Raw genomic sequence first — 12,195 nt, forward strand, 5'->3', positions numbered from 1 at the left:
ACCGCTCTATCAACAAAATAAACAACTATCAATAACTTGAAATTTGATATGTAAAAGTTATAAAAGAAGTTACAGCACCACATTCTTGTCCAACTATTAATTTTATTACACTGTTCATGTGACTTACATGGAAATATAGCTTTACCCACGTTTTAATAGCAAACTAAGTTTGTCAAGGTGGGTATGACTAGATTGTGATTACATTGCTTGTGTTTAGCCAATCCGGCTGGATCTCCAATCAGTCCGACTCGCACCAACCAGAGCGGTACCTAGATGACTCATACCACTCGGGCTTGTGGTCCCATCCATAACAATAGCACGTACCACCGCCGCTGTTTACATAAGACGAGAAAGCTTTACAGCCAGGCCAGGGATCAAAGTTTGGACCACCTTCCCTTGCATCGACGCACACTCCTTCGCACTCATCTCTACAGTCTCGTTTCCGTATCTCCTCGTCGGGATTATTTGCCACTGAAGTAATGTACTCCCACGTGTTAGAGGAGGCAGTTCGGTCAAACGCCGTGTAGCGGATGTTTTTGTTTCCTGAATTGCATGCTACTGGAGTTCCACATTGTCCTGGAACGGAAAGAAGTTAACCATCAAAAGATTGACCTGGCGCACGGAATGCCAGTTAAACTTTGGCAGCATTCCTTCTAACCAATCAAAATTGATCTGGATTTTGCGCTCGAACTTACCATTTATGAACAAATCGTTCTTTGATATAATCCGAACAATCCACCTCCATTGGTGGTCGCTATTTTTTTTTTTTTTTTTTTTTTTTTTTGGGGATTGGTCCGGATTTTAAATAATAAAGATGGAAATTTTCAAGTCGGTGATAAAAAAGGGGGGAAAAGATAAGTAGTGAAGAAATTATTCAACATGACACGAGCGTGGGACAAAGAAAAAAATCTGAGTCCCCGACGGGAATCGAACCCATGGCCTCCCAGATACCGGTTGGGCGCTCTAACCAACTGAGCTACGAGAGACTCGTTGTGAGCTTAGGCCATTTACTAGGTTGATATGTGACACGCGTCCTGCATACTGCTAGGATTAGCAATGCCGAAATTATCAAATGTGTAGTAAATAGTAAAGATGGCAAATTTCAAGCTCGGTGATAAATAGTCCGGATTATATCTCATGGTCAATCGTATTGGCCCCTTTATCGGAATTATATTTTGTACTGAGTAGCCCTTAGCACAAAATGACATTATTTGTTTTGGCAGTGACGTCGTATGACGCCAGTTGAGCCGCCATCTTAGATCGCAATCTTGGATTTCACAGTTTTCTTATTAGAAGGTCACAAAAAATGGAAATTGATACAAATTAAAGCCAGAATGCAAATGGTATGTTAAATTTAACAAATCGTACAATTTTGTTTTAGAAAACTGGAAGAACAAAATAACTATGTCAAAAATGACAATTTTTGACAAAAAATTGTAATTATGACGTTGCCGTGGCAATGACAATTTCATGGACACAAAATGTGCATATCAAAATTTCTGCAAAGATGAATAAACAGCTACTGAAAGTTTCAGCACCATAGAGTATAAATTTCCTTTTCAAAATTACGAAAAAACCTCGAGGAGGGATAAAAATTTAGTTATTTTGTATAAAGTTGTTCTTTGCTAATATTTTGTAAGGGTTGGGCATTAGTCATAACAAAAACTAATAGACAAAAGAAATTAACAAAAAACTAAATGAAAAGTTGCAAAACTGAATTAAAATTTCACGCTAATCCGTTATCTTACCAACAGCCACGATGGACAGCACCAGCAAAGGGACTAGAATCAATCGACTCATTCTTCAATGTGAAGTTGGGGTCCTGGAAAATCGAGTTTTTAGTTATTTGGGTAGGACGCACATAAGAAACTTGAACAAAGGTTTAATTATTATTGATTAAGGCGTTTTCTAATAAAGCGCGGAAAAGATGGGTGGGGGAAGAGAGTGTCAGAGCTTGCTTTTAAAAGAGAGCTACCCCCACTCAACAGGGCCTAAATAGGCGTCTTAAGATTACCTTATTGTTACTTATTTTCGCGGGAACTTAATTTCGCGAAAACAGAACGGGATTTTGGGTTTTGCGATTTGGCCAAAAATACGTAATTAACATAAAAAATACAATAGAAAACGTTTGAAATAAATTTTCGCGGGTCTTTAATTTCGCGATTTTTTGAAAATAGCGAAAATCGCGAAAATTAAGTCCTGCGAAAATTAGTAACAATAAGGTATATGAAGTTATCAAATACACTTTCGACCATATGCATTTGTTTGTTATCAGTTAATTTTGACAAATCGAAGATTACTTTATCTGTACTGTTTTAATTTCGCCGACTGTACGTCAGGGTTGAGCCTCGAAGGATAAAGATTTAACTTCAATGAATTTACATTTATTCAATTAAGTTTGCAAAGAGCCTATTTCAAGTTCAGAGGTTCTAGTTTGTGTTTCTCGATAAAGGTCTTTATTTTAAAAGGTTCATTCGAACTTAAATCTGTGTTTTAAAGTAAAAAGATATTATTTTCATTAATCTTTATACTCTTCTTTGCGTTAAATAATAGCTATTTAATTTTCAATGAAAGGAATTTCGAGTTCTTTGAAGCCCGAATAAAAATGTCAAAAATAAGGATGATATAAAATTTGAAAAACAATCAGTTTCGTGATTATTTTAAAGAATCGATACTTTATTTTTTTAAATTATCAAGTTTTTGTTTCAAAGAATAAAGGACTTTATTTTCAAATAATCAAATTTTTGCTTAGAAGAATGAATATTTAATTTTGAAAGATTCAACGGCTTGTGTTTTAGAGAATCAACGTTTTTGTTTCAAAGAATCAAATGATAATATAATCAATGAATCAAAATTTTACAATTTAACTAAATAGATTGTCGAAGAAACTATTAGCCCGTTCTCAAAAGTTTTTTTGGAGCTGATAGCGTGAACAAAATACCTCACTTGGAAAAAACAAAAAAATAAAAAATAAAATATTTTTAATTTGGTTTTGAAAAAAAATATAATATTTTTTTTTCCCAAAAATTTTTTTTTTTAAAATTTTTTTTTATTTTTTTTAAGAAAAAAAATATTAAAAAATTTTTTTTTTTTTTTTTTTTTTTTTTTTTTCCCCACTCACCGACTGACTAGCTCTATACACAGTTCGGATCATATAAGTTCGTCTGGAAACTCGTGGACAAAACCTCAAGCTGAGATAACCCATTGGGTGGGGCAGGTAACATGCGGTGAAACAATTTCGACACCAGTTAGTAGGGCTTGCTACCGCTTCATAAAGCTACTAAAAATATCAGGTTAAAACAAGTGGTTTATTTTAAGTTTACGATACAATTAGGCAAAACTTTGCGTAAACTTGAGAACTTGGCATAGAAAAGATCTAACAGTTATTTTTTTTGAAAAGTATTTTCTTAGTAACAAATATCTGCGTGAATCTTGACAACGCTTCACTGGCCCTTTTTAATGAAGGTCAAGAGGCCATGGAATTCACTAAAATGTTTGCTTGAGGCGTGAAATAGGTCATATTTTAACTGCAGTCCATGAAATAAATCAAGTATTTGCTACAGTCTTCAGCTAACCTAATTATAAGTAGCCACGCATTGCAACTTTAATTCTTGAGCATCTCTATATATTATAAACCATCTCCTAGAGTTTTGCGGAAATTGACAGTGTACGCCGGTAGCATGGACTCTGAAACTACGATTTTGAAAACTTCTCTCTGTGATAAAATTTTTGCAGATATTTCGAGTTTAACTTGGATCCTCTTAAAAAAATTAATTCTCGTGGAAAAAACCTCAAGCTAAGATAGCGCATTGGGTGGGGCAATAGGGCTGGTAATACGCGGTGAAACAATTGCGACACCTGTTGATGGGGCTAGCTACCGTTTTATTAAGTTGCTAAAAAACCTCAGCGTAAAAAAGGTGGTTTAATGTGAAATTACAATGCAATTTGACAAAATTGTGTGTTAACTGGCTAATTTGCCATAGAAAAAATCTAACAAGTTTTTTATCAAAAATATTCTTCATTGCGAGCGACAAATAAAGCGTAGAATGTTTCACTGGCCCTTCTTGGAGAGGATCATAAGGACTCAGAATACACTTAATTAATGTTTGCTATGTTTGTTTGAGGCGTGAAATAGGTCATATTCTAAATGTAGTCCATAAAATAAATCAAATTTTTGGTGTCCGTTGTCAGCTTTCCTAATTATTTGTAACATTGCATTGCAACCTTAACTCTTGAGCGGTTGAGCCCGTATTATAAACCATACTCTTAGAGTTTCGTGGAACGTGACGGGTGTAAGCCCCTAGCAAAGACTCTGAAAAAAAAAAAAAGATTTTTATTTTTTTTTAATTTATTCGTGGATAAAATTATTGCAGATATATCGAATTTGGCTGGACGATGCGATAAAATGTAAATATTTTCCATTAAAAGTCTACGAAATTTAACGTCTACTGTTGAGTTGACCCGTATGCGACCGTTACACGCTGTTTTTATTTCTTGACTAGCTTGCTACATTTTTACGAGTGGTGCATGCAAAGATTCTTTTTCGAGTTGGGGTGTTGTTCAAGGAAACTTTTGAATAATGGGTTCAAGAAAAACTGATTCAGTTTACAAGCACATTAATAGCTTTGATCGTAAACCTTTTACGGTAATACAGTGGAACCCCGATATAACGATATGCCAAGGGGGCAGTAAATTTTTTTCTTTTTTTCGGGATTTTTTTTTCGGGTTTCCTTCCCTTTTTTTTTTTTTTTCCCGGGAAATAAATTTTTTTTTTTTTTTATATTTTTTTTTTTAAAATTTTTGGGCCCCTAAATTATTCACCTCATGTGTTTTACTTTATTTTTAATTTGTCAGTTTTTGGGTTTTTTTTTTCGCTTCCTCTGATGGTACCAGGACTCACAAAGCTTTTACCGCTCTTTGTTTTTTTAGACTCGGTAGGCATTACTAACGATGCTACAAGTATGAGATGTAAATGTAAATGTAAAAAACTGCTCGCAGTTGGTTTGATTCTCAGCTGTATGCTATTGGCCGTTTTCACACTAGAAGACGGAAAAGTCGTCTGACGATCATTGTTTGTCTACTTAGTGTGAATTTTAGACGGCTTTTAGACGACTTGTCCGTCTAGACGACAAAGTCCTCCTCGAAAAATCGTCTGCCTGGACGGCCAAATTGACGGACAAATTCAGACGACTCAGTGTACGTTCAAGATCGTGTCTGTCCCGTTTTCACACTAAGACGATTTGTCCGTCTAGACCATTTGTCTGTCTCTAGTGTGAAAACGGCCATCGTTTTCGAGGCTAGGGAATTGATCCTGTTTTTTGTTCTATTGTTCTCTCAAAGAGTAGCGAGCCATTCATGTGAAGCCTTGCGAGAGCGGTTACCCAACCCCCTCTTGTGCAACAGTTGCTATTGTTTCGGGGGCCAAGGGCATTTTTTCTGTTTTTTCGTTCTATATCTATTGTTCTCTTGGAGTTTGGCGAGCCATTCGTGTGAAACCTTTTGTGAGGTACTAACAGACCCGGCAACAATCTCGCTTTTGCAGTTTGCCGTTTTTTGTTTGCGTTTTATGTGAATATGCGCTTTTTTTTTCTCGAAAAGGCAGAGACGTTAAAATGCCCTTATCTTTCGGATTGCAATCATAATATATACTACAGAAATACATAAGACACAGAGACGGTAAAACTTTGTAAATCTTGTGCTATAACAAAATAGAAAGCATCGAATAATTTATTTTGTTTGGGTCACATAAACGCGTATCAGAGCGGTTAGTAAAAGAGACCGTGAAAAGCTAAACAGATACGGAGACATAACAATACAATAAATCAAAGGTGATAATTTGGGTTTGTGTACGACACTCCCTCAAAATAATTACTCAAAAGGACTTCTTCTTTAAAACTCAAAATTGGTCTCAATTGACTTATTTTTCTTTTACTCGATTTACCACAATGGCTGTCGTTTAGAATGTGTCGTCCGTCATTTAAGCTCTTTAAATTAACGTTTAAAACTCTAGTTTGACATTGAACTTGAACTTGTTGAAAAGTGCGTTTGAAATGCATGACTTTAGTTTGGTATCCACGAGAAGCGTACGTTTCCCGCGCTTTTTAACCAGTTTCCCGCGTTTTTTAACCCGGCTAGGAAGGTACCCTACCTGTAAATATGGCTTGTTTTAGTTCGGCTGGTAGCCTAAACACAGCAACATAAAGGAAAAAATCTTAATTTGCTTGCTTTTTGTTGACGAGTGCTTTCTTATAGATGAATCAATTTCGTTAACGTTCGCTAGCTTTTTTTAAATCAATTCGATTCTTTATACACAAAAAGCTGGTACATAAATTCTAACAAGCAGTTAGAACCCAGCCAAACGGCAAACTCTCTAATGGTTAAACGTTTTTACGACACACAAATCAGATACATGTATGAGAAAGGCCGACATTATTTTACTGTTGTCTTGGCAGGAGATGTCTAGGATTGAGTCGGGAGGTTTTAGGAGGCGGAAATTGGTCAATTGAGAAGCAAATGAAAACATTCACAACCTGCGAACAGTTGTTTCATGTTTCTTTTCATATCTCGTACAAATAACATCTTCAGTAATGCCCTTCCAGTCTTGAAAGAGGGCGGTAAAAGCTTAGCTCAGCTGTAGTAAGTCCGGTACTATCACTGGAAGCGATAAAACAACGAAAACCGACAGGAACAAAGCAAAAAAACATGAGATGAATAATTTAATTACGGAGAAGCTTCACGATCAAAGCTTATGATATGATTTTAAGAGAGAAACTGAATCAGTTTTTCTTGAACCCATATTTCAAAAATAAAGTTGCCTTGTACAAACTTCCAACTCTAAAAAAGAACCTTTGCATGTGACACTCCGTAAAAAATGTAACAAGCTAGTCAAAATAAAAACAGCGTGTAACGGTTGGACACAGGTCAACTCGATAGCCGGGGCTTAATTTCGTTTGTTATGCAATTTTGTATATTTTATCTTTACCGCCCAGCCAAATTCGATATAGTCTGCAATAAAAATAAAATCTTTTGTTCAGAGTCTGTGCTACCAGCCTACACAGTCACGTTCCTCGAAACTCTAAGAGACGGTTTATAATAGCGGCGAAGAAATTAGGTTGCCATGCCCGGTAACAAATAATAAGGTTAGCTTACGCCTTACAGCAAAAACTTGATTACTTCTATGGACTTCAGTTAAAATATGACCTATTTCACGCCTCGAGCAAACATGAAGTTTTTTTGATGGCCTTATGACCCCTCCCACAAAGGACCAGTGAAGCGTTGTTATATTTCATGCATTATTTGTCACTCGGAATGAAATATTGTTTTCATAAAGAACTTGTAAGTCTTCTATAGTAAGCCATCCAAGTTTAATTTAAAGGCACAATTATGCCAAATTATGTTGTAATCTCAAACCAAACCACTTATTTAACCCTGATATTTTTATTATCTTTACGAAACGGTAGCTTGCCCCAGCAACAGGTGTCAAAATTGTTTCACCACGTGTAATCAGCCGTCTTGCCCCACCCGATGCGCTATCTCAGCTTGAGGTTTTGCCCACAAGTTTCAATATAATCTTATATGATCCGAGCTGTGTGTAAAGCTATTCAGTCGGTGTTCAAGGTATTGCAGTCAAGAGCTCTAAAGCTTTACATCTTTTAAGGTAAGACTTCAATATTTTCGACTTAAATAGCCTTTTTGTAACCAGTTTTTTTAAAAATGTGTTACTTAAAAGTGACACCTTTTGTCGTCAAGAATAAGCTAGGTTTCCTTCCGTCGCTCCCTTTGATTGTTCTTATTTCCTTATTTTTGCCAAGTGAAGTTCTTTGTTCACGCTATCAGTTCCAAAAACTCTTGAACTGACTTATAGTTTCTGTGAGAATCCTGATTAGTGAAGTTGTAAAACTTGATCTATTGAAAATAAATCTTGATTTGTTTGAAACAAAAATGTTTATTATTTGAAATAAAAACCGTTGAATCTTTGAAAATTAAATATTGATTCTTTGAAGGAAAAATTTGATTCTTAAAAAAACGTCTTATTCTTTACACCCAAACTTGATAATTTTAAAATAAAATGTTGATTCTTTAAAATAATCTAGATTGTTTTTTTAATTTTTTTATTACCCTTTTTTTTGGGGTTGATTCAAAAAAACCAAAATTTCTTTTATTAAAAATTAAATATCGATTATTTGAGACAAAACCTAAAGAAATAATTATTGAAAACAATATTTTTCTTATTTGAGACACAGATTAAAATTCAAATGAGCCTTTTAAAATAAAGTACTTTTTCGAAAAACACAACATTTAAATTTTTTGGGGGGCTTCAAAAAACCCAAACTTTCTTTCATTGAAAATTAAACAACGATTCTTTAGAAAAACCCTGAGGAAATGATTTTTGAAAATGTATTTTCTCAGTTGTAAAACTGTAAGCAAAGGAATGAATAGCTAATGAATGGCTACCTACATGTGAAACTTTCGGATGTTAAAATTCCTACCGTTTCATGGAAAGAAGTCAAGTGCTATGGACGCGGTAAATCAAAAACTGGAAGCATTTGGAGGTCATGTATGACGTGCAGTCAGCAAAATAAAAAAAGTCCATTTAAAAATAAACTTATATGTGTCAAAATTTACTGATAACTAAAAAATGGTCGTAAATTTAACAACGATCTCAGCACATCTATTCAGGCATTTTTGTGGGTCCTACCTTTTTAAAGCAAGCTTTCACAATCTCAAATCTCTTACCACCACCACCCCCCTCCCCGCCGCGCTCCGACCTTTCCCGCACTCCTTATGGAAAGCCTCCAACACAAGTTACTGAGAACTCGATCTGATTTTGCAGGACCCCTATTTCACATTGAAGAATGAGTCGATTGATTCTTGTTCCTTTGCTGGTGCTGTGCATCGTGGCTGGTGGTAAGATAACTAATGATACATTTAGCGTCCACAACTTACTAATAAGACATCAAGCTTCCAAGGCCCGTTTGTTTTTCATTTCTGGTTTTTTGATAAATGTCAATCCCTTATAATATAAACCCACGTAACATTTAATCATGAAATAGCAGGCGCGTTAATCGGCATTTCAAACAACTGGGCTCAGGGTAGGATCCTCATATCAGAGCTCCCATACCTAAGCGAAATTGGTAAACCCTGTATCGAGCCGAGAAATTTTGTTTGCGACATAAGCGTACGCCTGCCCTCCTGTACAGACTCCGGGGGAGGGGGAGTCCCAAGGTAACCCAAATGACGTACGTTAACGTTAACATCAGCTTACATCTTTGATATTGGACATCTATGTTATGGTCAATTGACAGGTGTCAAAACAAGGTATCCACAGAACAGTATCACATGACCATATCGCAGGCTAAGGTTAAGTGCTCGTCGAGGTCACGTGCTTTTTGTAGTTAACCGCTAACCAGGTAACATTTTTTCGTTGGATCGTGGGCTCAAGTCTTTTTCTGAGTTACATTAAGAGTAGCTTTCAGTTGAGGACCGGTTGTTATGTTAACTGCAATTTTAATCCCTATATAAGAGCAGTTAAGGTTAATACTTCGTTACATTCGATTTTGCAAAACGCACAAATAAAATTAAATACAGCCCCGTTTCAAATTTTTCTATTTACAAAGAGCACTTTGCCTTGTTACCTTCAATCTGGTCGAGTTTTTTGGAGGCCTTACACGATCAGTTACATTCTTTTTACGGATGTCGCACTTATAACCAATAATTTTTCGACCGACAAAAACTAAATACAGGGCACGGAAAAATTTACTGGATTACAAATTGCCTTTCTTGAGCTTCCAAAATTGGAATGGCGCTCCGGGCAAAAGATAATTTTTACGTTTTTTTTTTCGTTCCAGGACAATGCGGTTCTCCAGTAGCATGCAGTTCAGACAACATGAGCGTCCAATACAAGAATGGTAAAACTGCCAAAAGCAACAATTGGAAGTACGTAACCTCGGTATCATACCCACAGGATCCGTATGATTATGACGCTCGGGCAGAGAAATGTAAAGACGAGTGTAAAGAGGTTTGCGTCGATGCAAAGGAGGGTGGACCGCATTTCAATGAATGGCCTGGCTGTAAAGCTTTCTCGTCTTATGTTAGCACAGGAGGAAACACGTGTTGGTGTTATGGATGGAACTCTGAGCCATCATGGTACGACGATTCTGGGTACCGCTCCGGTGTGTGCGTGAGCCAGTAATCTAGATCCAGATTGGCTAAACGCAAGCAATGTAATCGGAGTCTGGTAATACCCACCTCGAATACCGTAGTTTGTTAAGTTATTAAACGCGGGCAAAGCTATATTTTCATGTAAATCACATGAACAGTAAAATAAAATCTATAATTGGACGAGAATGTTGTGCGGCACATTACTCTTATAATTCAATTTTCAAGGTAGAAATAGTTTCTTTTCTGTTTTCAAAACGGTTTTTACTGACTTTTGAAAGTGACCCTGACTTGCTTTATTTTTTTACTGCGATATGTGGTTGGTTAAAAAAAACGCGCGCTTTCTGCTTAACCAATCAGATGCGAAGTCGTGACTTAGTTATGCGCGTCAGTCCTGCGCTTGGCGGCGATCACGTGTTTTTTCTTGGAATTCTCATTGGTTCATTGTGTCATTTGAGTCAGCTGTGATTACCATTATAACTGGTTTGGCCTTGGCTTAACCACACTCAATTGGCTTTCACTTGAAAACTGCTCCTTGATTAGAACGTGCCACACTATTCGTGCTTAATGATACGGAAATTAACAATGAGTGGCAGACAATTGGATTATCTGTTTGTCTGTTTAAACTGTTTAATATCTAGAAATTTGAATTTATTCCAAGTTCAACATTATAAAGGTAGATAAGCCCGTTTTAATCTTATGGATCTAAGAAAAAATGTCTGCATCGTGCTAAAGTGTCCAATCTTTCATCGCAGTTGCCCGAGTTTATCCCGGTTTCCTTAGCATGAAGCGGCTAGGAGTATTACGATTCTTCCCTACCCCCAGCATTAAATTCGCCACAATCCTTTTATACACCAGGGTGGGGATAGGGAATTCAAGGATAAAAAACCTTGTACAAATTGTTTTGATTCCGGCAAGGGCTCGAAACAGGGTCTATGCATTCCAAATACAATTTTTAAATCGCCTCAATGCTAGAACTTTGATGACTCCGATTTATAAATCGCTAATAGCAAAACGCTGGGCAGTAAACTGTTAGGATGACTATATTGATGCTACTAACTGCTTCATGCAAGCTACTCTATGCGGAATACATGTAGTGCTCCTCTGTTTGAGAGTTGTACTTAAGGAATCTCGTTACTTAATAGCGTACTAGTTTTTCTCACGATTTCTGGAGTGATTCTGCCGGCCATTTTTTATATACGGGTCTTTGATAAAAAGGGCTTTCATTTCCCAAGAACGCTGGCAACAATTCCAGTAGTGTAGCAGCTCTTTGAAACGTATATTTCTACTGGAGACTAAAGCTGCTATCCATCCCCCTCTTGTTTAGCTGTTGCTATTGTTTTGGAGGCTAGGGGCACTGTCCTCGTTTGTACGTTCTATTGTTCTCTCAAAGGGTAGCGACTAGCGAGCCATTCATGTGAGACTTTGCGAGAGCTGTTACCCAACCCCCTCGCTCTTGTGTAGCAGTTGCCAGTTGTTATTGTTTTGGAGGCTAGGGGCATTTTCCCAGTTGTTTGTTCTATTGTTCTCTCGAAGGGTGGCGAGCCATTCATGTGAGACCTTTGAGAGGTACTAACCGACCCGGCAACAATCTCGCGTTTGTAGTATATCGTTTTTTACGTTGGAGGTTTGCGTTTCATGTGAATATGCGATTTTTTTTTCGAAAAAGCAGAGACGTTAAAATTCCATAGAGTTTCGAATGCCGATTATATAAAAATACATGAGACACAGAGGCGGCAAAATTTCGTAAATCTTGTGTTATAACAGGATAGAAAGCAGTGAATAATTTATTTTGTTTGGGTCACATAAACGCGTATGAAAGTGGTTTATAAAAGAGACCGCGAAAAGCTAGACAGACTGACTGAGACATAACGATACAACATTTAGTAAATCGTTTATTTTATAATAGCTTAAAAGAGTCAAATAAATAAATAAATCAACTTTGTTTTACGAGGGTTGCACATAACAGTCTTTCGACTGACAGACCTGTGGCCCTCGGATTCCCGATCGAATTGGAATTTAGAGTGTCGATTTTTG

The 12,195-nt window shown here is 36.6% G+C and overlaps 2 protein-coding genes across 2 annotated transcripts in view; one reads left to right on the forward strand and one right to left on the reverse strand.

The window, feature by feature from the left end:
• Positions 1–90: 90 nt before the first annotated feature.
• Positions 91–12,195, reverse strand: part of LOC144653361 (uncharacterized) — a 94,398-nt gene continuing 82,293 nt past the window's right edge. Inside the window, exons 2-3 of the mRNA XM_078513340.1 lie at positions 1,749–1,822; positions 91–576 (exon numbers count right to left, since the gene is read on the reverse strand). Coding sequence (XP_078369466.1) covers positions 239–576; positions 1,749–1,800 — 390 coding nt within the window. The 5' untranslated portion in view covers positions 1,801–1,822 and the 3' untranslated portion in view covers positions 91–238. The remainder of the gene's footprint in view (positions 577–1,748; positions 1,823–12,195) is intronic.
• Positions 7,531–10,347, forward strand: LOC144653360 (uncharacterized). Its single transcript, XM_078513339.1, has 3 exons — positions 7,531–7,657; positions 8,834–8,907; positions 9,849–10,347. Exons 2-3 carry the CDS (start codon positions 8,856–8,858, stop codon positions 10,190–10,192), a joined length of 396 nt encoding a protein of 131 aa, XP_078369465.1. The 5' UTR covers positions 7,531–7,657; positions 8,834–8,855; the 3' UTR covers positions 10,193–10,347.

Source organism: Oculina patagonica, chromosome 5 (assembly GCF_052425735.1).
Source record: "Oculina patagonica isolate OP01 chromosome 5, crgOcupat, whole genome shotgun sequence".
Lineage (NCBI taxonomy): Eukaryota > Metazoa > Cnidaria > Anthozoa > Scleractinia > Oculinidae > Oculina > Oculina patagonica.

Bases quoted from the DNA above. Each gene is read 5' to 3' on its own strand.
- LOC144653360 (XM_078513339.1), top strand. From the start codon at position 8,856: ATGAGTCGATTGATTCTTGTTCCTTTGCTGGTGCTGTGCATCGTGGCT. The intron at 8,908-9,848 runs GTAAGATAACTA...TTTTCGTTCCAG, and splicing joins GCTGTGCATCGTGGCTGGTG to GACAATGCGGTTCTCCAGTA.